Below are 27,522 nucleotides of genomic sequence, written 5' to 3'. Positions count from 1 at the left end.
GTATGTGTGTGTGTGTGTGTGTGTGTGTGTGTGTGTGTGTGTGTGTGTGTGTGTGTGTGTGTGTGTGTGTGTGTGTGTGGTGTGTGTGTGTGTGTGTGTGTGTGTGGGCTCCAAACACTCCCCTGCTGTTCTGAAGAGCCTTTTTCTGTTGGCACTGAAATCACACCGTCCTACGCTCTTTCAAAGCAAATAAATGAGATGATTATAGACCTTACTGCTTCCTATTGTGCACAGCTAAAGGTCTAAAGAACTGCATCTCAGAAAACCCTGTCTCTCTGTGCTGGCTTGCAGTATGTTTGGAGCTAACAATAGATAATAGACCCCCTACTGTTCAGCCTTTTAGTATTGTACTGCAAACACTTCTTTCTAAGTCTCAATGGATTGGCGGGAATCTGCCGTAGAGCTATGTACATCAAGGCAATGCTGGTAGTAGTTCTTTGTGCAGATAGCTGAGATGACTCCGTTCCAAATGGAACCCTATTCCCTATATAGTGCACTACTTTAGACCAGAGCCCTATGGAACCCTATTCCCTATATAGTGCACTACTTTAGACCAGAGCCCGATGGAACCCTATTCCCTACATAGTGCACTACTTTAGACCAGAGCCCTGTAGGTTTCCCAGGGAATAAGGTGCCAGTTGGGACGTGTCGTCTGAGTGCATAAGGGTGCTTGCTGCGGCCAAAAAGAGCTGCGTTCAACAGTCAATTGTACTTGACAAATCTAAAAACAAGCAGGCAGAGACAGAGGCAGAGACAGAGTCAGATACAGAGACAGAGGCAGAGACAGAGGCAGAGACAGAGGCAGAGGCAGAGAGATAGACAGATACAGAGGCAGAGACAGAGACAGAGGTAGAGGCAGAGACAGAGACAGAGAGATAGACAGATACAGAGACAGAGGTAGAGGCAGAGACAGAGACAGAGAGATAGACAGATACAGAGGCAGAGACAGAGACAGAGGCAGAGACAGAGGCAGAGACAGAGGCAGAGGCAGAGACAGAGGCAGAGACAGAGGCAGAGGCAGAGGCAGAGGCAGAGACAGAGACAGATACAGAGACAGAGGCAGAGACAGAGGCAGAGACAGAGAGAGACAGAGACAGAGGCAGAGAGAGACAGAGAGAGAGGCAGAGACAGAGAGAGAGGCAGAGGCAGAGACAGAGACAGAGACAGAGAGAGACAGAGACAGAGACAGAGGCAGAGAGAGACAGAGACAGAGGCAGAGACAGAGAGAGAGACAGAGGCAGAGACAGAGGCAGAGAGAGAGAGAGACAGAGACAGAGGCACACACACAGACGCAACGCGTACAGTACATTACTGAAACACATATGTGATACACATGCTCACGTGTACTGTACACACACACATGTGAACACGTACAGTACATTATACACACACACACACACACACACACACACACACATAAACACACACATAAACACACACATTATGATGTCCAGTATGTTCACTTCAGCTGTTCTTGTCTAGTTGGTTGATCTGCTTAGTCAAGACCATTGATTTGGAGCCAGGAAGCTGCTTGGGATGTTGATACTGATTAAGAGATATAGACTATATATCTAATAGCTGATTTAAAGACTGCTAGAGATATAGACTGTATATCTAACAGCTGATTTAATAAAGACTGCTAGACTATATATCTAACAGCTGGTTAAAAGACTGCTAGAGATATAGACTATATATCTAATAGGTGGTGATATAGGCTACTGTCTGGTATTGCATGGTTCAGATGAGGTAGAGATTAGTGGATCTCCTCTCCTCTTCTCTGACTCATATTAAACACACAGCTGACCACAGATAAACCCAGTCTGTCTCACTGACGTCATAGTGGAGGCTCAACGTTGACGTTTAGGATTATCGAACGCTTGTGAATTGTTTTGAGCCTGTAGTGTGAGTGAGTGTTGGAAAGCCCTGCATACTAAATAGTTACAAGTTAAATAGGAGAGAACAGAAAATGAACTGTTGCACATGAGATAAAAACACTGCTAAACGTGAATGCATTGTACATTTCACTGGGTGGAAAAGGATCCATATCAGTGGATGTCCTTTACATGACATGTGTTTGATATTCTGCAGAATATAGACCATGTCCAATGTATATTTAGAGTTGTGTGGATCCTGACACTCTGAATCCAGATGTGTCTTTTAGACATATTTCATATTGGGATTATTCCGAATATCACTCATGGACATTGCCTATGGGTCGGATATGGACTCATTCAATATCCTGAGATATGTCACGTCCTATTTTCTCTCTTCCTGTTGACAAATACTGACTGTATACATTGCATATCTGTGTTTTTTCTCAGCACGTTTATTAAGGTATGACGCTATATTGATTCCAGATATGCTTCTCCTGGCTGAGGTCCATATCTGGATCTTGATATGCTATTTGATCAGTGGATGCTCCTCAGAGGAGGAAGGGGAGGACCATCCTCTTCAGTGAAATCCATGAGAAAAAAAATTATGGATAAAACTATATTAAATATATTCAGGTCATCAAATAATTGATTAAAACACACTGTTTTGCAGTGATGGTCTACAGTAGCCTCAACAGTACTCTGTAGGGTAGCACCGTGGTGTAGCTGGAGGACAGCTAGCTTCCATCCTCCTCTGGGTACATTGACTTCAATACAAAACCTAGGAGGCTCATGGTTCTCACCCCCTTCCATAGACTGACACAGTAATTATGACAACTTCTAGAGGAAGTTATATTTTGTAGTATTTTTTTTTTACTTTCCCTTACTTAGCAAGTGAATGTAGCTAGCTAGTTTAGCCTATACAAACACCCGGCTCAAACAGAGAGGGATGCCATGTTAGCTAGCTGGCTATGGCTATCGAACACTGGGACCCTTCTAAGTCAAAGTAAGCTTTTGGTTGTATTAATTCATTGCCACCGGCGCCCGCCGGTGTAACTGCTTAACTGTTGCTTACTGTTAACTGTACTGCATGATTGTAGCGGATTTACTAATGCGTTAGTTCTATTGGCTATGTTGACTATAATATTACTGTAGCTACCTAATATGGTGACAACGATGTAGGCTGTGTGTAGCGGTTAGTGGTTATGATATGAAGATTTGACTTGGAAAGGTTTTTTCGCCTGGTAACAGACAGCTAATGTGTTGTGCACTGAAGTCCACAAGTGAAGGGAAATGGTGAGAGAGGAGAAGAGTATGTAGATGCAAGAAGGAATTACAATGAGCAAAGTGCTATTTGTATGTGGCTGCTATGAAAGTGAACTGTGTTTGTATGTGGCTGCTATGAAAGTGAACTGTGTTTGTATGTGGCTGTTATGGAAGTGAACTGTGTTTGTATGTGGCTGTTATGGAAGTGAACTGTGTTGGTATGTGGCTGCTATGAAAGTGATCATGCTGTTTGTACGTGGCTGCTATGAAAGTGATCATGCTGTTTGTACGTGGCTGCAATGAAAGTGATCATGCTGTTTGTACGTGGCTGCTGTGAAAGTGATCATGCTGTTTGTATGTGGCTGTTATGAAAGTGAACTGTGTTTGCGTGTGATCAGTGGTGTATTCATTCCACCGATTCTGTTGAAAAACCTTTCTTAAATTTAACGGAAGCAAACGTAATGAAATGGGAATAAAACATACATGAATTTTGTCCAATAGAAACTGTTTGCAACTGTTGGACTAATAATTACACCCTAGATCAGCTAGATGCAGGCAAGAATGTGCAAGGCGGTATTGAATGTGTCACTATCTGTCATCTTGATTACAAAAAATATATATCTCGACCTGTGTGAACCTACGTTGTAAATTCATAGGCTAGGTTGTAGCAACCTCATGATGGTTATAGGGAACATTCTAGTATCATGTAGTAGCCTAAACCTATTGATGTTACATTGAACTGGGTGAACGGAATATGAATGACAGTCATCCAATATGCTGTAATAGAAATAAGGCCATGCTTATAAAACAAATCATTGTCCTCCCTAATATTAAATGGCACCGTTTCTGATGCTTACTTGAGTTTTGAGGACATGCTCAATAAGTTTACAAATATTAAATCCGTATTATTCTTTCAGACACTAGCTATAATCCATCTGGATAATGGCGCTCGCAAACCACAATCTGAAAGCACTGTAAGGTAGCTTAACACGTTTGTTAATAATTTTGCCAGCAGCCAGTAGGGCTAGCTATCTAGCTATTCACAGTCGGTATTAGATAGAAGCCCGCCTGTGGGGTAAACAACCTGTGGTTACCTAGGTTACCCCATTGGCAAAAAACGTTATCCTTTTCAAATGCAGGGCTCTTCTCGCAGGCGCGATTTCCTTACATTGCCATCCGTTGGTCAGGATTTTTTGACCTGGTTACATGTACATTGAACAACACAGCAGCTTTTCTGCATTTTTGTAATTTCTGTATAACAAAAAAATGTTTGACAAAGTTGGCTGTTTTACAATGGGGGTGCATGGGATGGAATGTTTGTTTTCCCCAATTTGTGGGCGTGGTGACAGCTAACGTTTTAAAATGTTTAGGCATATTTTGTACTACTGGTTAATATAAGCTATCTAACTAACTTAGCTAGCTAGCTAACTACCGACTTGGCTGGCATGTTCCAGTTCATTTTCTCGTCAGGAATGAAGCCGATCTCTATAGCTACCTTGTGAAATAACTATATTTTCTTGCAATATCGACACAATTTTGATTGGTGATTTTATACGTTGACAGTTTGGAGGGGGAATCACAGACCAACACTATCACCACATTGGATCTGTACTGTGAGGGACCGTTGACGACGACCCAATCGGCATCCACCGTCCGTAACAAACAGGGCAGGCATATATTTTTGCAAGATTGTCCTACGTTTGCATCTCTACAGAAAACAGGTGTTGTGATTGGAGCTCTGGATTTGCTATGCTGCATTTTATTTTATTTTTTTACAGAAATAGCAGAGATGTTCTTTGGAAATAGCAACTTGGATTAAATTATGATGATGTCTGCCTTTCCGATGATGATGATGATGATGTCTGCCTTGTTAACTTATTGAGCATGTCCTCAAAACTTGCCTTACTACTGAATATGATGTAAATGATGACTCATAGGGTAGCAGGGATGTTTCTGTGGTCCGCTTTGGATACTTGTAGAAACTTTCCCACTGTGTAGAATGTCCTAGCTCCGTAGATGAAGCTAAGGACATGCATGTCTACTCCATATATCGAATAACATGTCAGATATCTGGAAATATATAGATAAAGATATCCCCTGATATTGAACCTTTTCGTCCAGTGGTTGTAATACCATTGCATTTTGCGTAAAACACTACATGATGTTGCTACACAGAATCCTAGGATCAAAGTGTCAGATTTTTTAATTGACTGACTTTTGTTGTAATGGAAGACATTACATACAGTAGGTAGGTAGCCTTGTATTGGTCACTGATCTTTGGCTGTCTCTCTACAACTGTAGGTTCTGACCTTTGATTGGACGGCATACACCAGTTGTCATGGCTACAGCCCATAGACACTTATCTAATTCATTATTTGGTTTCAGATTGCTTCCTGATTTAATTGGTTGCTGGCCTTTTCGCTCTAGTCTGTTATTGGTTGCTCACGCACACTCTCTCTCTCTCTCTTCTCTGTGATTGGCAGGTTGTGACCAGGGACCTGGTAGTTGTTGTTGCCGCTGTAGTCCATCGCTGAGGTTGTCTCAGAGACCAAGTGTGTTTCGCCACGGTGTTGCATCGTTGCCATGGGGAAACAGAACAGCAAGCTGCGGCCAGAGATGCTTCAGGACCTGAGAGAGAACACCGAGTTCTCCGACCACGAACTACAGGAGTGGTACAAGGTCAGTAGACAGTATACACACACACGCACGCAAACTCACAGACACATACCCACACACACCGTAATCATAACTCTAACATAGTGGTAGAAGGTGACAGCGGACAGAGAGACCTTATTCCTAACATAGTGGTAGAAGGTGACAGCGGACAGACAGAGAGACCTTATTCCTAACATAGTGGTAGAAGGTGACAGCGGACAGACAGAGAGACCTTATTCCTAACATAGTGGTAGAAGGTGACAGCGGACAGAGAGACCTTATTCCTAACATAGTGGTAGAAGGTGACAGCGGACAGACAGAGAGACTTTATTCCTAACATAGTGGTAGAAGGTGACAGCAGACAGACAGAGATACCTTATTCCTAAGGTGTTCATCATATTACTCTATTGCCCATTAAGCATTTTCAGACCAGGGAAACCACTACTAGTAAGAAACATACTGGATTAACCAGGGAAACCACTACTGATAGGATACATACTGGAATATCCAGGGAAACCACTACTGATAGGATACATACTGGAGTATCCAGGGAAACCACTACTGATAGGATACATACTGGAATAATCAGCTCTTTAAATGGCACCTTGTGTCTACAGTATAAGATATTTTAACCTCTCTCCCTCAATATCCTATGACAGATAATCAGGACTATATAAATCTAAATCCCTCTAGAATGGACGGAGGTGTGCAACCAGAGGAAAAATAACTCTAGACCACCTTTACTCCGCACACAGAGACATATACAAAGCTCTCCCTCGCCCTTCATTTGGCAAATATTACCATAATTCTATCCCCCTGATTCCTGCTTACAAGCAAAAACTAAAGCAGGAAGTACCAGTGACTTTCTCAACACGGAAGTTGTCAGATTACGCGGATGCTATGTTACAGGACTTTTTTGCTGGCACAGACTGGAATATGTTCCGGGATTCATCCATTGGCATTGAGGAGTATACCACCTCAGTCATCGGCTTCATCAATAAGTGCATCGATGATGTCATCCCCACGGTGACTGTACATACATATCCCAACCAGAAGCCATGGATTACAGGCAACATCCACATTGAGCTACTGGCTAGAGCTTCCGCTTTCAAGGCGCGGGAGACTAATCCGGATGCTTATAAGAAATCCCGCTGTGCCCTCAGACGAACCATCAAACAAGCAAAGCGTCAATGCAGGATTAAGATTGAATCCTACTACACCGGCTCTGACGCTCATCGGATGTGGCAGGGCTTGAAAACTATTACGGACTATAAAGGGAAACCCAGACGCGAGCTGCCCAGTGATGCGAGCCTACCAGACGAGCTAAATGCCTGAAGCATGAAGCATGCACGAGAGCACCAGCTGTTCTGGATGACTGTGTGATAACGCTCTCGGTAGCCGATGTGAGAAAGACCTTTAAACAGGTCAAAAAGCCAGATGGATTACCAGGAGGTGTACTCAAAGCATGCGCGGACCAACCTCTCCCTGACTGAGTCTGTAATACCTACATGTTTCAAGCAGACCACCATAGTCCCTGTGCCCAAGGAAGCAAAGATAACCTGCCTAAATGATTACCGCCCCGTAGCACTCACGGCGGTAGCCATGAAGTGCTTTGAAAGGCTGGTCATGGCTCACATCAACAGCATCCTCCCGGATACACTAGACCCACTCCAATTCGCATACCGTGCCAACAGATCCACAGATGACGCAATCTCAATCGCACTCCACACTGCCCTTTCCCACCCGGACAGGAACACCTATGTGAAAATGCTGGTCATTGACTACAGCTCAGCGTTCAATACCATAGTCCCCACGAAGCTCATCACTAAGCTAAGGATCCTGGGACTGAACACCTCCCTCTGCAACTGGATCCTGGACTTCCTGATGGGCCGCCCCCAGGTGGTGAGGGTAGGCAACAACACATCCACCACGCCGACCATCAACACGGTGGCCCCTCAGGGGTGTGTACTTAGTCCCCTCCTGTACTCCCTGTTCACCAACAACTGCGTGGCCAAACACGACTCCAACACCATCATTAAGTTTGCTGACGACACCAAGTTGCTAGGCCTGATCACCGTCGATGATGAGGCAGCCTATAAGGAGGACGTCGGAGACATGGCCGTGTGATGCCAGGACAACAACCTCTCCCTCAACGTCAGCAAGACAAAGGAGCTGATTGTGGACTACAGGAAATTGGAGGGGTGAGCATTCACATCGACGGGGCTGTAGTGGATTTGGGTCGAGAGCTTCAAGTTCCTCGGTGTTCACATCACTATGGGATTAACAAGCTCCACACACACCAACACAGTCGTGAAGAGGGCATGTCAGCGACTCTTCCCCTTCAGGAGGCTGAAAGAATTTGCCATGGGGCCTCAGATCCTCAAAAAGTTCTACAGCTGCACCATTGAGAGCATCTTGACTGGCTTCATCACCTCTTGGTACGGCAACTGCAAGGCACCCGACCGCAAGGCACTACAGAGGGCGATGATACGGCCCAGTACATCACTGTGGCCGAGCTCCATGCCATCCAGGGCCTCTACACCAGGCGGTGTCAGAGGAAGGCCCCCCAAAAAAGTGTCAAAGACTCCAGGCACCCAAGTCATAGACTGTTCTCTCTGCATCCGCATGGCAAGCGGTACCAGTGCACCAAGTCTAAAAACAACAGGACCCTGAACAGATTTTACTCCCAAGCCATAAGACTACTAAACAATACTGCTACATAGCTAATCAAATGGCTACCTGGACTGACCCTTTTTTACATTTAAGTCATTTAGCAGACACTCTTATCCAGAGCAACTTACATTGCATACATTTTTTTTTGCCCCCCCCGCCCGTACTGGTCCCCCATGGGAATTGAACCCACAACCCTGGCATTGCAAACACCTTGCTCTACCAACTGAGCCACACTGCACTAACTCTCTTGCAAAGACACTGGACTCTACCCAACACACTGACACATACTTACACTGACATCCCAACACATGCATACTGACGCCATACACCAACACACACACTTACACACACATTCACACACAAAATAGGCTGCTGTTACTGTCTATTACAGTGCCTTGCGAAAGTATTCGGCCCCCTTGAACTTTTCGACCTTTTGCCACATTTCAGGCTTCAAACATAAAGATATAAAACTGTAATTTTTTGTGAAGAATCAACAACAAGTGGGACACAATCATGAAGTGTAACGAAATTTATTGGATATTTCAAACGTTTTTTAACAAATTAAAAACTGAAAAATTGGCCGTGCAAAATTATTCAGACCCTTTACTTTCAGTGCAGCAAACTCTCTCCAGAAGTTCAGTGAGGATCTCTGAATGATCCAATGTTGACCTAAATGACTAATGATGATAAATAGAATCCACCTGTGTGTAATCAAGTCTCCGTATAAATGCACCTGCTCTGTGATAGTGTCAGAGGTCCGTTTAAAGCGCAGAGAGCATCATGAAGAACAAGGAACACACCAGGCAGGTCCGAGATACTGTTGTGGAGAAGTTTAAAGCCGGATTTGGATACAGAAAGATTTCCCAAGCTTTAAACATCCCAAGGAGCACTGTGCAAGCGATACTATTGAAATGGAAGGAGTATTAGACCACTGCAAATCTACGAAGACCCAGCCGTCCCTCTAAACTTTCAGCTCATACAAGGAGAAGACTGATCAGAGATGCAGCCAAGAGGCCCATGATCACTCTGGATGAACTGCAGAGATCTACAGCTGAGGTGGGAGACTCTGTCCATAGGACAACAATCAGTCGTATACTGCAAAAATCTGGCCTTTATGGAAGAGTGGCAAGAAGAAAGCCATTTCTTAAAGATATCAATAAAAAGTGTTGTTTAAAGTTTGCCACTAGCCACCTGGGAGACACACCAAACATGTGGAAGAAGGTGCTCTGGTCAGATGAAACCAAAATCGAACTTTCTGGCAACAATGCAAAACGTTATGTTTGGCGTAAAAGCAACACAGCTCATCATCCTGAACACACCATCCCCACTGTCAAACATAGTGGTGGCAGCATCATGGTTTGGGCCTGCTTTTCTTCAGCAGGGGCAGGGAAGATGGTTAAAATTGATGGGAAGATGGATGGAGCCAAATACAGGACCATTCTGGAATAAAACCTGATGGAGTCTGCAAAAGACCTGAGACTGGGACGGAGATTTGTCTTCCAACAAGACAATGATCCAAAACATAAAGCAAAATCTACAATGGAATGGTTCACAAATAAACATATCCAGGTGTTAGAATGGCCAAGTCAAAGTCCAGACCTGAATCCAATCGAGAATCTGTGGAAAGAACTGAAAACTGCTGTTCACAAACGCTCTCCATCCAACCTCACTGAGCTCGAGCTGTTTTGCAAGGAGGAATGGGCAAAAATGTGTCTCTCGATGTGCAAAACTGATAGAGACATACCCCAAGCGACTTACAGCTGTAATCGCAGCAAAAGGTGGCGCTACAAAGTATTAACTTAAGTGGGCTGAATAATTTTGCACGCCCAATTTTTCAGTTTTTTATTTGTTAAAAAAGTTTGAAATATCCAAGAACTTTTGTTCCACTTCATGATTGTGTCCCACTTGTTGTTGATTCTTCACAAAAAATTACAGTTTTATATCTTTATGTTTGAAGCCTGAAATGTGGCAAAAGGTCGAAAAGTTGAAGGGGGTCGAATACTTTCGCAAGGCACTGTATCTATCCTTTACCCCTACCTACAGTATACTGCTGTTAGTGTCTATTATCTATCCTTTACCCCTACCTACAGTATACTGCTGTTACTGTCTATTATCTATCCTTTACCCCTACCTACAGTATACTACTGTTACTGTCTATTATCTATCCTGTAGTCTAGTCACTTTACCCCTACCTACAGTATACTGCTGTTACTGTCTATTATCTATCCTTTACCCCTACCTACAGTATACTGCTGTTACTGTCTACTATCTATCCTTTACCCCTACCTACAGTATACTGCTGTTACTGTCTATTATCTATCCTTTACCCCTACCTACAGTATACTGCTGTTACTGTCTATTATCTATCCTTTACCCCTACCTACAGTATACTGCTGTTACTGTCTATTATCTATCCTGTTGTCTAGTCACTTTACCCCTACCTATAGTATACTGCTGTTACTGTCTAGTATCTATCCTTTACCTCTACCTACAGTATACTGCTGTTACTGTCTATTATCTATCCTGTTGTCTAGTCACCTTACCCCTACCTACAGTATACTGCTGTTACTGTCTATTATATATCCTTTACCCCTACCTACATTATACTGCTGTTACTGTCTATCTATCCTTTACCCCTACTTACAGTATACTGCTGTTACTGTCTATTATCTATCCTTTACCCCTACCTACAGTATACTGCTGTTACTGTCTATTATCTATCCTGTTGTCTAGTCACCTTACCCCTACCTACAGTATACTGCTGTTACTGTCTATTATATATCCTTTACCCCTACCTACAGTATACTGCTGTTACTGTCTATTATCTATCCTTTACCCCTACCTACAGTATACTGCTGTTACTGTCTATTATATATCCTTTACCCCTACCTACAGTATACTGCTGTTACTGTCTATTATCTATCCTTTACCCCTACCTACAGTATACTGCTGTTACTGTCTATTATCTATCCTTTACCCCTACCTACAGTATACTGCTGTTACTGTCTATTATCTATCCTTTACCCCTACCTACAGTATACTGCTGTTACTGTCTATTATCCATCCTTTACCCCTATACAGTGCCTTCGGAAAGTATTCAGACCCCTTGACTTTTTCAAAAAAAATTAGGTTACAGGCTTATTCTGTAATTTCTGAAATAGTTTTTTTCCCTAATCAATCTGAACACAATACCCTATAATGACAAAGCAAAAACAGTATTTTAAAAAATTTGTTAAGCTAATTTATTACAAATAAAAAACGTAAATATCACATTTGTATAAGTATTCAGACCCTTTACTCAGTACTTTGTTTAAGCACCTTTGGCAGCAATTACAGCCTTGAGTCTTCTTGGCTATGGCGCTACAAGATTGGCACACCTGTATTTGGGGAGTTTCTCCCATTCTTCTCTGCAGATCCTCTCAAGCTCTGTCAGGTTGGATGGGGAGCGTTGCTGCATAGCTATTAATCGGCTATGAAAGGCCAACTGACATTTACTTCTGAGGTGCTGACCTGTTGCACCCTCGACAACCACTGTGATTATTATTATTTGACCATGCTGGTCAGCTATGAACATTTGAACATCTTGGCCATGTTCTGTTATAATCTCCACCCGGCACAGCCAGAAGAGGACTGGCCACCCCTCATAGCCTGGTTCCTCTCTAGGTTTCTTCCTAGGTTCCTGCCTTTCTAGGGAGTTTTTCCTAGCCACCGTGCTTCTACACCTGCATTGCTTGCTGTTTGGGGTTTTAGGCTGGGTTTCTGTACAGCACTTTGAGATATCAGCTGATGTAAGAAGGGCATTCTAAATACATTTGATTGATTTTCAGGTCTCTCTAGAGATGCTCGATCGGGTTCATGTCCGGTCTCTGGCTGGGCCACTCAGGGACATTCAGAGACTTGTCCCGAAGCCACTCCTGCGTTATCTTTGCTGTGTGCTTAGGGTCATTGTTCTGTTGGAAGGTGAACCTTCGCCCCAGTCTGTTCATCTTTCCCTCGATCCTGACTAGTCTCCCAGTCCCTGCCACTGAAAAACATCCCCACAGCATGATTCTGCCACCACCATGCTTCACCGTAGGAATGGTGCCAGGTTTCCTCCAAACATGATGCTCGGCCTTCAGGCCAAAGAGTTCAATCTTGGTTTCATCAGACGAGAGAATATTTTTTTCTCATGGTCTGAGAGTCCTTTAGGTCCCTTTTGGCAAACTCCAAGCGGGCTGTCATGTGCCTTTTACTGAGGAGTGGCTTCTGTCTGGCCACTCTACCATAAAGGCCTGATTGGTAGAGAGATGGTTGTCCTTCTGGAAGGTTCTCCCATCTCCACAGAGGAACTCTGGAGCTCTGTCGGTGTGTTGTTCTATACTAGTATTCTTTATTAGCCCAGCACCTATGTTTTTAAGGATGTGCGTATGACCACCAACTTTGCTCTGTCAGAGTGACCATCCCTGACCAAGGTCCTTCTCCCCCGATTGCTCAGTTTGGCCGGGCGGCTAGCTCTAGGAAGAGTCTTGTTGGTTCCAAACTTCTTCCATTTAAGAATGATGGAGGCCACTGTGTTCTTAGGGATGTTACTTTCTACTTCCTGTATATAGACATGGTGCTGTAGACATTTTTGGTACCCTTCCCCAGATCTGTGCCTCGACACAATCCTGTCTCGGAGCTCTACGGACAATTCCTTCGACCTCATGACTTTGGTATTTGCTCTGACTTGCACTGTCAACTGTGGTACCTTATATAGGACAAGTGTGTGCCTTTCCAAATTGTATCCAATTAATTGAATTTGCCACAGGTGGATTCCAATCAAGTTGTTGAAATATCTCAAGGATGATCAATGGAAACAGGATGCACCTGAGCTCAATTTGAGTCACATGGCAAAGGGTCTGAATACTTATGAAATAAGTTTATTTCTGTTTTAATTTTTAATACATTTGCAAAAATTTCTAAAAACCTATTTTCACTTTGTCACTATGGGGAATTGTGTGTAGATTGATGAGGATTTTTTTTGTTTTCATCCATTTTAGAATAAGGCTGTAATGTAAGAAAATGTGGAAAAAAATCAAGGGGTCTGAATACTTTCTGAAGGCACTGTATATATATGTTCAAAGCTACCTCAGTTATCGCGTACCCCTGCACATCGAAAAGGACCCATAAGTAAGCATTTCACTGTTAGTCTACACCTGTATACGACAAAGCATGTGACAAATAAAATTTGATTTGATTTATACTTGTACTCAAATTTGTATTATTTTATTCTATTTATATTAAAAATGTTCTATTCTACTGAGCCATTTACTTTAAGTTCCTCGTCTTATATTTTATATGTTCTTCTACACCTGCATTGCTTGCTGTTTGGGGTTTTAGGCTGGGTTTCTGTACAGCACTTTGAGATATCAGCTGATGTAAGAAGGGCTGTATAAATACATTTGATTTGATTATTGTTGTTTAGTTGTTGAGAAGGAACCTGTAAGTAAACATTTGGTTGGATGGTGTGTACTGTGTGTATACTGTAAATACGACTAATAAAACTTGAAACTTGATGAATGCTGGACATAAAGTCTGTTTTCAGAGAATGATGTCAACATCTGCTGGTGTTGGCAATGGAACGAGGGCTACAAAAGGTCTCTCTCTGTTCTCTCTCTCTCTCTCTGTTCTCTCTCTCTCTCTTTCTCTCTGTTCTCTCTCTCTCTCTCTGTTCTCTCTCTCTCTCTGTTCTCTCTCTCTCTCTCTGTTCTCTCTCTCTCTCTGTTCTCTCTCTCTCTCTTTCTCTCTGTTCTCGCTCTATCTCAGTTCTCTCTCTCTCCTCTCTCTCTCTCCTCTCTCTCTGTTCTCTCTCTGTTCTCTCTCTCTCTCGGTTCTCTCTCTCTCTCTCTGTTCTCTCTCTCTCTCTCTGTTCTCTCTCTCTCTCTGTTCTCTCTCTCTCTCTTTCTCTCTGTTCTCTCTCTCTCTCTGTTCTCTCTCTCTCTCTTTCTCTCTGTTCTCGCTCTATCTCAGTTCTCTCTCTCTCCTCTCTCTCTCTCTCTCTCTCTCTGTTCTCTCTCTGTTCTCTCTCTCTCTCGGTTCTCTCTCTCTCTCTTTCTCTCTGTTCTCGCTCTATCTCAGTTCTCTCTCTCTCCTCTCTCTCTCTCTGTTCTCTCTCTGTTCTCTCTCTCTCTCGGTTCTCTCTCTCTCTCTCTCTCTCTCTCTCTCTCTCTCTCTCTGTTATCTCTCTCTGAGTTCTCTCTTTCTCACACTCTCTCTCTCTCTCTCTCTGTTATCTCTCTCTGAGTTCTCTCTTTCTCACACTCTCTCTCTCTCTCTCTCTCGCTCTCCTTAGGGCTTTCTGAAGGACTGTCCCAGCGGCAACCTGAACGTGGAGGAGTTCAAGAAGATCTACGCCAACTTCTTCCCGTACGGAGATGCCTCCAAGTTCGCCGAGCACGTCTTCCGAACGTTCGACACCAACAACGATGGCACCATCGACTTCCGGGAGTTCATCATAGCGCTGAGTGTCACGTCACGGGGAAAGCTGGAGCAGAAACTGAAGTGGGCCTTCAGCATGTATGACCTGGATGGGAATGGGTACATCAGCCGTGATGAGATGCTGGAGATCGTACAGGTGAGACATGGGATTTGTAGTCCTGGTGGAGGTCGTACAGGTGAGAAGGTCCACTTCAGTTTCTGCTCCAGCTTGCCCAGCTCGTTTTAGTAATAAATGCTCAAGCTTGCCCAGCTTGTTTTAGTAATCAATGTTTCTCATTTAAATGTGGATAAATTCTTCCTCCTGGTTCCTCTCTAGGTTTCTTCCTAGGTTCCTGCCTATCAAGGCAGTTTTTTCCTAGCCACCATGCTTCTTCCTCTGCATTGCTTGCTTTTTGGGGTTTTAGGCTGGGTATCTGTAAAGCACTTTGTGACAACTGCTGATGTAAAAATGGATTTATAAATTACATTTGAATTTGATTAATTGATGAATAGACACACCAGTCATGATGAAGACTTGGAGATCCTACAGGAGAATAGACACCCCAGTCATGATGAAGACTTGGAGATCCTACAGGAGAATAGACACACCAGTCATGATGAAGGGATGGAGATCCTACAGGAGAATAGACACACCAGTCATGATGAAGGGATGGAGATCCTACAGGAGAAACAGAGAAAACAGTTATTTATTTTTTGGTGGCTGAAATTGTTTAGCACTAAGATGGCAAATGTAACAGAGGTGAACTGTTCATTGCTAGCTTAGCCTACTGTAGCATTGTGTTGTCTCTACGAGCTGTACTAGCTGGGATCCGGAACTACTTTTATGAACTTTTAGAGTACGGTTTGCATCCCAAATGGCACCCTATCCCCTATATAGTGCACTGCTTTTCACTAGGGCCCATAGGGTGACAGACCCGACCAGGGGCGGAAATCCCGGGGGGGACACGACCCCCCCATCCTGGGAAAAATATGATTTGTCCCCCCCAATATATCAATGAAACATAACTATGTAATTTAAATAATATTAATAATACGCAATGAAAGCAATTGTGCTGATAATAGACACTTAATAGCGCGTTTTTAAGTTTCAAAAGATTGCGACCCCCCCCCGCCCTTTGCCTCACAATGGTTCGATCCACAGCCAGTTCCTTAGTTTGCACGTAACTGCTGTGAGGTTCATCCAGTCAATCGCGCACACACACACTAGCTGAATATGCAGAGCTAGCGCGCAAATATTAACTATTAAGCTAGCTAGTACCTATTCCATTTATGTGGCCTCGTCAAAGATGGAATCTTTGCTATCGTCAATGTATTCCAAGATCAGCATGCATGTAAGTTAGTGCTTCAAAGTCCCTGTGATAAGGTTAGCGATAAACTGAACAGAACTACACTCTCTTCTACCATTGTTTTAAATATATTTAATGGTCTCGTTGCAAAAGCTAAATTGTCGCAAGGGAACTTTTATTTATTTATTTTATTTCACCTTTATTTAACCCGGGTAGCAAAGATTATAGCAAACACCACTGAATTGGTGCTCGCTAGCTTTGCAAATTAAGCTATTGTTGGAAGCCAGCCAATATGAAGCAAACGATTAAAATTACAAAAGGTTGCAGCATATGTTGTGTAAATGGTGAACTCATACAGCTGTCAACTCTTGTCACTGCAATCCGTTTCACATTTGCTAGCTACCTTTTAGATCGAAGCCCATATAGAATGATAGAAGATAAGATGATAGAAGCCCATCTCCTACTGTAAATAACCTACATACTGTGTGTGTGTAGCCAACCAGGTAGAAAAATGGCAGAAAAATGGCAGAAAAAAGACGGACATCAGAGTATTTTTCAGTACACCAAAACGCAAAGTAAGAACCCTAGTAGCCTAATATCTCAGACTAGTTGATAAAATGTTCATAAGTAAGAAGTGAAATGCTAATGGAATGTTTCACAATGATGTCATTAGGCAGAGCAGGCAACAGATGGCACACAGACAGCAGAGTTGGGGACAGATATGCAGGGACAGACTGGCAGAGACAGGGAGTCTCAGGTAAGTTTGTTGAGTCTTTGTTTGGCAACATTATGAAAGGTTCTCAATTTTTTTTACTTGTAAAATAGGAACATAATTGGAAAATGCCATGGATACCCCCACTCTCAACTTAAACTGGTGACTGAACTAAGATTTGTTAAAGGCAATGGTATTGCTGTTGTGATTAGTTGTGTAGTTTTGGGTACCAGTAGTTAGGAGTACGGCAAACACCTTATTTCTTTGGTTCCTCAATATACATTTACCATATTAAACGTAGGCTATGTGTTACAGCACTACTTTTGGTGTCCCCCTCAGGAATTGCTCTTGAGAAAATGTAATGTAATTGTCCCCTCCAAAGTTGATATCAGATTTTCGCCCCTGGACCCCACACATAATCAAGGACCCCCCCCCCCCCCCCCCCCCCCCCCAGCTACGAGCTGTTCACTCCCTTACTGTCGGCCAGATGGTAAGGGAGAAAACAGCTCGTACTTTCAAGTAGTAGATGTTCTGGATGGGTGGCAGCACGGTCCCAGTGATGTACTGGGCAGTCATCACCACCCTGCTCTACGTGTCATTGGCCAGATTATCACGCAAAAAAAAGATAATGTAACTTTCGGGAAAATAAGCCTTTTTTTAAACCATGACCTGGGTGATTCCAACTTTGTATTTAGATAGAAAATAAAGTAGAATCTTGCAACGTCGGCGTTTAGGAAGTGAGAGTGTTAACAGAATTATGAGTTCAACCCTCTGTCGTATGGCGTGAGACTAGTATTGTCCCTTTTATTCTGAGAATTACGGGTCATTGACCATTTGGACATCCTGAAAATATCCAGTACAAGAGTAAAGCTTTATATGTTTTGTATTATAAACTGTGTGGTTCGAACCCTGAATGCTGATTGGCTGAAAGCGGTGGTATATGAGACCATATGGTGTGACACAAAACATACATTATTACTGCTCTAATTACATTGGTAACCAGTTTATAATAGCAATAAGGCACCTCTGGGGTTTGTGGTATATGGCCAATATACCACGGCCAATATACCACGGCTAAGGACTATCCAGGCACTCTGCATCACCTGGTATGTAAGAACAGCCCTTAGCCGTGGTGTATTGGCCATATACCACACCCCCTCAGGCCATATTGCTTAAATATACTACTATCCTACTGTATTAAAACCTTTAACCTTAAAATGAACCCAAAAGCATGTCAACAACTAGTTTAACAGCTGCAACCACTGTAAGCTTAATCTGTTTATTGTACACTATCGGTCAAACGTTTTAAAGGGTTTTTCTTTATTTTGACTATTTTTCTACATTGTAGAATAATAGTGAAGACATCAAAACTGTAAAATAACACATATGGAATAATGTAGTAACCAAAAAAGTGTTAAACAAATCAAAATATATTTTATGTTGGAGATTCTTCAAAGTAGTCACACTTTGCCTTGATGACAGCTTTGCGCATTCTTGTTGTGATGTCTTCACTATTATTCTACAATGTATTAAAATAGTACAAAATAAAGAAAAACCCTTGAATGAGTAGGTGTTCTAAAACTTTTGACCGTTAGTGTATTACTATCGAACTGTACTGAACGCTTTAACCTTAAGGAACCTCATCGCTTGATTGGTTTAACTGCATCCACCATCTTACTGCTACAACTCTACTAAAAACTTTCACCCCGTAACCATCCCTGTATAAGGGATTAGGACTAATGCTGTCATATGTTAAAAAAAAACACATCTGGACAAACAATGCAAAGGATTCTCAGATCGACAGATAGAAGTGAAGAAGTCTGCCCCCTAGTGGGGAGATTTTTTGCTGTACAATCCAATAGAAGGAACAGCTGACCGTTGCATAGTTTGCTGTCAGCATGGTTGTTAGAGATGCTAGTGTCAAGTGGTGGAAAGGGACAGATTCTTAGGATCTAGGTTGAGCAGGCAGAGTGAAGTAGAGACCCAAAGACAACAGGACCAGGGTCAGCATTTAATACAGAATTTGGGTATGGTTAGTTCACCTTTTTCAGCAGGAGTCATTCTTCAGCTGGCTCAGGGAACATTTTCCACACCATTTAAAATGACACTAACAAAACAGTCAAAGGAGCTAAAAAAGGCAGGGGAGGTGGTCCATGCCAGGAAGGCAGGCATCCATATTCAGTCTCCCTCATCAATCCATTTTCCCCAATGCTCCCCGGAAACAGCCACACCTCTGGACTGCAGCCCCTCCTGTGGGTGGCCACACCACAAACAGAGAGAAACACATTTTTTTTACATTTTTTAATTGTCAATTGAACCAATGAAATTTCAGGCTCGATTGTAGCCCCGCTGGGCACAGACGTCAATTCAAAGTCTATTCTGCATTGGTTCAACTTAATTTCATTGAAATTACGTATAAACAACATTGATTCAATCAGTGTTTGCCCAGTGGGAAGGCAATTAGCCACACCTGTGACATCAGCATTGTTTCATTAGCTGGCCAGTAAAGAGGTTACGTAGGGTTGGTCATTCATTATTTTGGGTCGGGAATTACGTGATTGTGTGTTCTTTCAAATGTTTTCTTGGAACTGGGAAGTCTTTACCAGTTTAGCTGAGGAGACAGTTACAACAGAGAGTGAGAAAGAGACAGATTGGGGTACATAGACATAGGGAAAGTTTGAGAAAGAGAAGGAGAACGGGTGGAGAGAATAGATGAAAATGGGGAAAAGAAAGCAAGAGATGGTTCTGTATTGTACTGAGAGCAGTATGTTTGCAAGTGCTGTGTGCTCCAGGATTAGTGAGTTAAATTTAACCAGGGTTTATCCCTGAGTGTGCAGAATACTGGGATTATCTCTGGTCTCACTGAGGTTCTGCTCTGCTGAATGAGAGGAGGAGAGACGGAGGAGAGGAGAGACGGAGGAGAGGAGAGACGGAGGAGAGGAGAGGGAGGAGAGAGAGAGAAAGAGAGGAAAGGAGGAGAGAGAGAGAGGAAATAAGAAAAGGAGAGAGGAGAAGGGAGGGGGGGCAAGGAGAGGAAGAGATGAGAGGAGAGGGAGAGGCCAAGGTATTATCACTGAGGAATGGCGGGATTGAGAGAGAGAGAGAGAGATGGATGAGGGGTGATGAAGGGGGTGGAGAGAGAGAGAGCTAGGTATAGAGAGAGAGAGGGAGAAGGAAGTTACACTTTAAACAGTGGAGAGGGTGAAAAGCTTCAAGTTACTCTAAGTGCAGATCACTGGACAACCTGAAATGTTCCATTCACGCAGACAGTGTGTTGAAGAAGGCGCAACAGCTCCTCTTCAACCTCAGGAGGCTGAAGAAATTATGCTTGGCCCCTAAGACCCTCAGAAACGTCTATAGAAGCACCATTGAGAGCATCCTGTCGGGCTGTATCACCGCCTGGTACGGCAATTGCACCGTCCGCTCTCCAGAGGGTGGTGTGGTCAGCCCAACTCATCATCGGAGGCACACTGCCTGCTCTTCAGGACATCTACTGCACCCGGTGCCACAGGAAGCACAAGAAGATCATCAAGGACCTCAGCCACCCGAGCCACGGCCTGTTCACCCTGCTACCATCTAGAAGATCATCAAGGACCTCAGCCACCCGAGCCACTTCCTGTTCAGCCCCGCTATCATCTAGAAGGAGGAGACAGTACAGGTGCATCAAAGCAGGGACAGAGAGACTGATAAAAAGCTTCTATCTCCAAGCCATCAGACTGTTAAACAGTCACCACTAGCCAGCCTCCACCCAGTATCCTGCCCTGAACCTCAGACACTGAAACTAGCGTGTTACCACTCTACCCTGCACCTTAGAGACTGCTGCCCTATGTACATAGTCATGTAACACTGGTTTACACACTGTTTTACCCAATTCATATGTATATACTGTATTCTAGTCAAGGTCTATCCTATTTAACTATTGCTATTACTATCCTACACTCACTGGCCAATTTGTTAGGTACACCACTCCGTTCACCGAAAATGATCACTGCTACAGACAGTGAGTCACACGTCCGTAGTTGCTAATTTAAACAGGCAGACAGGCATCCAGGAATTCAGTTACTGTTCATTTGAACGTTTAGAATGGGCAAAACTAGTGACCTAAGTGACTTTGAGCGTGGTAGGATCGTCGGTGCCAGGTATGCCGGATCCAGGATCTCAGAAACAGCTGGCTTCCTGGACTTTTCATGCACGACATTGTCTAGGGTTTCCTGAGAACGGTGCGACAAACAAAAAACATGCAGTCAGCGGCAGTCCTGCGGAGGAAAACAGCTAATTGGTGAGAATGGCAAGAACAGGGCAAGCTAACAGACGGGCCACAAACAGGAAAATAACGGCGCAGTACAACAGTGGTGTGCAGAACAGCATCTCGGAACGCACAACTCATCGGTCCTTCTGTTTGCAGCAGAGGACCACACCAGGTTCCACTCCTATCAGCTAAAAACAAGAAGTGGCTCCCTCTCCCTACCTACCTACCTCCCCCTCCCTTTCCCTTTCCCTACCTTCCTCCCTCTCCCTTTCCCTCTCCCTACCTACCTACCTACCTACCTACCTACCTACCTACCTACCTACCTACCTACCTACCTACCTACCTACCTACCTACCTACCTACCTACCTACCTACCTACCTACCTACCTACCTACCTCCCTCCCTCCCTCCCTCTCTCCCTACCTACCTCCCTCCCTCTTCCTACCTCCCTCACTTACTTGCTCCCTCCCTCTCTCCTCAGGCCATTTATAAGATGGTGTCATCTGTGATGAAGATGCCGGAGGATGAGGCCACGCCGGAGAAGAGAACAGACAAGATCTTCAGACAGATGGACCTCAATAATGATGGTGAGAGAGGGGGGGGGGGGCAAGGGATGGGGGAGAATGTGTGGGGATCACTGTCATGTTACAGTTTTGAGAGTGTCTGAGCAGTGTTTGTGTGACTATTTCAATTCTTCCCTTTACTCTCTCTCTATTCCTGTTCTCCTATCTCTTTCTCTTCCCCCTCTCTGTTCCCCTTTTAACATTCCCCTCTCTCTCTCTCTCTCTCTCTCTCTCTCTCTCCCTCTCTCTCCACCCCACCTCCCTCTCTCCCTTTTCTCTCTCTCTCTCTCTCTCTCTCTCTCTCTCTCTCGCTCTCTCTCTCTCTCTCTCTCTCTCTCTCTCTCTCTCCCTCCCTCTCCACCCCACCCCACCTCCCTCTCTCCCTTTTCTCACTCTCTTTCTCCATCTCCCCCTCTCTCTCGCTCTCTCTCTCTCTCTCCCTCCCTCTCCACCCCACCTCCCTCTCTCCCTTTTCTCACTCTCTTTCTCCATCTCCCCCTCTCTCTCGCTCTCTCTCCTCTCTCTCTCTCTCTCTCTCTCTCTCTCTCTCTCTCTCTCTCTCTCTCTCTCTCTCTCTCGCACTTCCCCATTTCCCTTTTCTCTCCATCCCCCCAGGTAAACTGTCACTGGAAGAGTTCATTAAAGGTGCCAAAAGTGATCCCTCTATCGTGCGGCTACTCCAGTGTGACCCCAGCTCCGCCTCCCAGTTCTAACCCCGCCCGCCCACCTGGCCTGCCACGCCCACCCCGATTGCTATGGAAATAGTAACTCCAATTAGTGCATGATGGTTCTCATCACTCATATATTTTTGGTGTACAAGATGGAGGAAGTGTTTTAAAAGGAGATAAAGCAAAAATCATCATCATTTTACGTTACTTTTTCTTAAAGGAAAGAAGGGACATGCATACATTATTATTCAGAAGATGATACGACAACTGAGAATACAAAAAACAAGCCGTTGTCCGATGTGCTTTACTGTCTCACTTCTGGAAGAATGGGATGGAATTCCGCTGAGCTCCGCTGCCTCACAACGTCAGAAAGTCCGTCTACCATTTTTACAAAATCTGGGATTTTGGGGAAGAAAGTTAATGGGAACATTCCATCCTGAGAACCATGCACGTGTCATCTGTGTTCTAATCATTCTGTTCCATAGATTCTGTTTCCCTCCAATTAAGGCACAGCTCCTCCAATCCACTTCCACTTTTTCTATCCATATTTATGTGTATATACATGTGTATATGACATTATACGAAATGAATAGGCAAGTATATCTATCTGTCTTTATAACTCTTGTTGCATTCAGAAGGCAGTATCATGTAGATGTGTTGTTTGCTCTGACCGTTTGTTCATAGAGGGAACATGGGACTGGGCCATGGAAGGAAGTTGTGATGTTTCTGATATATGATCTTTCACTGCGGAAAAGAAAGCTGTTGAAGATCCCATTGGGTTTTTATTACTGATGTTAAATGTATTGTTATATTGATTAATTTAAATGTTTTATTGTTATTATTTTTTTTGTACATAATATTGTTTTCCTCATGTTGTTTACTTGTATTTACTTATTTTCATTATTGTGGTTTTAATTTAATTTGTCATTGAAGATGATTATAACACAGTACTGGAGAGGAATCGATTGAAAGGGAAAGAAAGAAAGAAATGATATTGACTTGTCTTTGGAAACCGTCTGTCCCATATCTGTCCAAGATGGAATGTTGAGATTCCAAAATTCGGCATTGGAAGGGAAAAAGTTGCAAATTCGAGAATATTTATATCAGTTGATTCCATAATGCATTTGATCAATGAAACCAGTAGCAACACATTATATAATTTGAGCCTCCACAAGTGTATGCATGCATGTATGTGTGTGTGTGTGTATGTCTGAGTGTGTGTGTATGTGTATGTTTTTGTGTGCATGTGTGTACAGTATGCATGTGTACAGTTTGTGTGCATGTCCAGGCTTTAAACTTTAACAGTATTATACATTTGTGTTGTTTATTATTAATATGTCATATAAGTATTTAAAGTTAGTTATTTTAACACTTTATCGCATCACTGAGCAGTGAAGTACAGTAGCCACATCGTCACACACCTCACTGCATGGTACACAAAACAACACAAAAAAAAACCATCACAAAACAGTTCCATTTTATAGCTCTACTCTCTTCAGCAGCGCTCTTACTTCAACCTACCAGACCGCACACAGAAGACACACCGACATGCCGTCGTTGCGCACTCTTGTGTGTGTTTGTCACTTTGGGACAAACCCCCTCCCTCCTGCCTTCTGCCAGACACAGAGCACAACACACTAAGGGCTTGATTATCTCTATCCCTGCTGGACTTGATTATCTCTATCCCTGCTGGTCTTGATTATCTCTATCCCTGCTGGTCTTGATTATCTCTATCCCTGCTAGTCTTGATTATCTCTATCCCAGCTAACCTTGATTATCTCTATCCCAGCTGACCTTGATTATCTCTATCCCAGCTGACCTTGATTATCTCTATCCCAGCTGACCTTGATTATCTCTATCCCTGCTGGTCTTGATTATCTCTATCCCTGCTGGTCTTGATTATCACTATCCCTGCTGGTCTTGATTATCTCTATCCCTGCTGGTCTTGATTATCTCTATCCCTGCTAGTCTTGATTATCTCTATCCCAGCTAACCTTGATTATCTCTATCCCTGCTGGTCTTGATTATCTCTATCCCTGCTGGTCTTGATTATCTCTATCCCTGCTAGTCTTGATTATCTCTATCCCAGCTAACCTTGATTATCTCTATCCCAGCTGACCTTGATTATCTCTATCCCAGCTGACCTTGATTATCTCTATCCCTGCTGGTCTTGATTATCTCTATCCCTGCTGGTCTTGATTATCACTATCCCTGCTGGTCTTGATTATCTCTATCCCTGCTGGTCTTAATTATCTCTATTCCAGTGCTGTTCTTTATTATCTCTATCCCAGTGCTGTTCTTGATCATCTCTATCCCAGTGTTGTCCTTGATTATCTCTATCCCAGTGCTGTTCTTGATTATCTCTATCCCAGTGCTGGTCTTGATTATCTCTATTCCAGTGCTGTTCTTCATCATCTATATACCAGTGCTGTTCTTGATTATCTCTATCCCAGTGCTGGTCTTGATTATCTCTATCCCAGTGCTGTTCTTGATTATCTCTATCCCAGTGCTGGTCTTGATTATCGCTATTCCAGTGCTGGTCTTGATTATCTGTATTCCAGTGCTGGTCTTGATTATCTGTATTCCAGTGCTGGTCTTGATTATCTCTATCCCTGCTGGTCTTAATTATCTCTATCCCAGTGCTGGTCTTGATTATCTCTATCCCAGTGCTGTTCTTGATTATCTCTATCCCAGTGCTGGTCTTGATTATCGCTATTCCAGTGCTGTTCTTTATTATCTCTATCCCAGTGCTGTTCTTGATCATCTCTATCCCAGTGTTGTCCTTGATTATCTCTATCCCAGTGCTGTTCTTGATTATCTCTATCCCAGTGCTGGTCTTGATTATCTATATCCCAGTGCTGGTCTTGATTATCTCTATTCCAGTGCTGGTCTTGATTATCTGTATTCCAGTGCTGGTCTTGATTATCTCTATTCCAGTGCTGTCCTTGATTATCTCTATTCCAGTGCTGTCCTTGATTATCTCTATTCCAGTGCTGTTCTTGATTATCTCTATCCCAGTGCTGTTCTTGATTATCTCTATTCCAGTGCTGTTCTTGATTATCTCTATCCCAGTGCTGTTCTTGATTATCTCTATTCCAGTGCTGTTATACATTCCTTTTCAATGTGTTAACCGAGACATCGAGCAGTAGATAGTGGAATTGTTTTAAGGCACTGATCACTTAGAGGTTGCATTCCAAGTAACACCCTATACCCTATAGATTCCACTACTGGTGACCGTCAAGGCCCAGAGGACTCTGAATAAGCGCAAGGTAAAAATGTAATATAAGGGTAGGTAATAAACCATTTATAAACCATTAATGAGGCATTTATAAACCGTTTGCTCACCATGTATTAATCATGACTCCCACATGTGTCAGGAAGCTAGTTATTCAGACATGTATATATAGTTCCTTAAACATCCTGTGTTGTGTGTTTGGTTCTATCACCAGGTACTGCTGGAATGTCTACCAACGGCATGTCCATCTTGTCGTGACAAATTACACTGCTCACTCCATGTTATAAAGTATTTATAGCATAAAGAGCACTCACTTTAGATTAGGGGCTGCAAAAAGACCTTACTAGTGATTAGTAAATGGTTTACAAATGTTGGATTAATGATTAATACATGGCGAACACACACTTTATAAATGCCTTATAAATAATTTATTACAGACCCTTAAAATAAAGTGTTACCGAGTGCACACTTCAGGAGAAAGGACATGTTATTTGGAATGCACCCCTAGTTTCCCACAATGTGTACTGCACTGTACCTCTACTATGGGCTCCCAGTTCACTGCCCCCTGGTGGTTGGATGGGCTTCCAGGGTCACTGCCCCCTGGTGGTTGGATGGGCTTCCAGGGTCACTGCCCCTGTGGTTGGATGGGCTTCCAGGGTCACTACCCCTGGTGGTTGGATGGGCTTCCAGGGTCACTGCGCCCTGGTGGTTGGATGGGCTTCCAGGTTCACTGCCCCTGGTGGTTGGATGGGCTTCCAGGTTCACTGCCCCTGGTGGTTGGATGGGCTTCCAGGGTCACTGCCCCTGGTGGTTGGATGGGCTTCCAGGGTCACTGCCCCCTGGTGGTTGGATGGGGAATATTTGCTGCTCCACTACTGCAAAATTATGGTAACATTCCCAAAATGTCCAGGTTTTCTAGAAATCCTGATAAAAAGTTATTCCCAGATTTCCATACTTATTCCAGGAATTCTTCCAATTTGGATTTCTGGAAAAACCTGGACAATTTGGTAAAGTTACCCTACACCTTCCTACCTCCCTTTTTCTGTTGCATGACAACCTCTAGTGAGGATGGATTGTTCTGTTTTGACCCGAAATCGATAACAAATATACCTTCTGTGTTTCAAACATGTGTGTGTCTGGGTTTTTCTTAATGGTTGTATTAAAACAAGTCATTTTAAGGAATATTATGATTCTGGTTAAGAGCTTATTAGGAGTAAAACATGCAGATGATAAAATATGTCAAACGTATAGAACACATTTAGTGTTCCGTATGACATTTAGTGTTCCGTATGACATTCAGTGTTCCGTATGACATTCAGTGTTCCGTATGACATTCAGTGTTCCGTATGACATTCAGTGTTCCGTATGACAGTCAGTGTTCCGTATGACATTCAGTGTTCCGTATGACATTCAGTGTTCCGTATGACATTCAGTGTTCCGTATGACAGTCAGTGTTCCGTATGACATTTAGTGTTCCGTATGACATTCAGTGTTCCGTATGACATTCAGTGTTCCGTATGAATTCAGTGTTCCGTATGACATTCAGTGTTCCGTATGACATTCAGTGTTCCGTATGACATTCAGTGTTCCGTATCAACATTCCCTATGACAGAAAATCATTTTAGTTCTACTCAATGCAAATCTCTCTGTTTTCTCTGACGTGTCGTACAAAGACAGAGCTCACTGTTAATGCCACTCAGGGAGGTGGAGAGAGATACTGTTGTGTGTGTGGTAACATGTCATTCCTTTCAAGAATCTTCAGTAATTTAGATAATTAAACAGAAAATCTAAGGCAATCTATCGTAACTTTGGTAATTTATATTTGAATAATAAATAAAAAAAATGTATTCATATATACTATTAATTTATTATCGCTGTGTCTATATTG

The 27,522-nt window shown here is 43.2% G+C and overlaps 1 protein-coding gene across 2 annotated transcripts in view; it reads left to right on the top strand.

Moving 5' to 3' along the window:
* The window catches only part of LOC106589084 (hippocalcin-like protein 1), an 84,530-nt gene extending 57,769 nt beyond the window's left edge, over nt 1–26,761 (top strand). The window contains exons 2-6 of one of the 2 annotated variants that reach the window (XR_014382966.1): nt 5,621–5,816; nt 14,776–15,057; nt 21,650–21,755; nt 22,347–26,187; nt 26,223–26,761. Coding sequence is in view for 1 of the 2 variants with exons in the window: in XM_045709613.2 (XP_045565569.1) it covers nt 5,721–5,816; nt 14,776–15,057; nt 21,650–21,755; nt 22,347–22,444 (582 nt within the window). In the remaining variant the exon portion in view is untranslated. Of the gene's footprint in view, nt 1–5,620; nt 5,817–14,775; nt 15,058–21,649; nt 21,756–22,346 lie in introns of both variants that reach the window. The other variant, XM_045709613.2, reaches the window with a different exon arrangement.
* Nucleotides 26,762–27,522: the final 761 nt, after the last annotated feature.

The sequence above is a fragment of the Salmo salar genome, chromosome 27 (assembly GCF_965601325.2).
Source record: "Salmo salar chromosome 27, fSalSal1, whole genome shotgun sequence".
NCBI lineage: Eukaryota > Metazoa > Chordata > Actinopteri > Salmoniformes > Salmonidae > Salmo > Salmo salar.
This window is presented reverse-complemented; position numbering and strand designations above follow the sequence as displayed.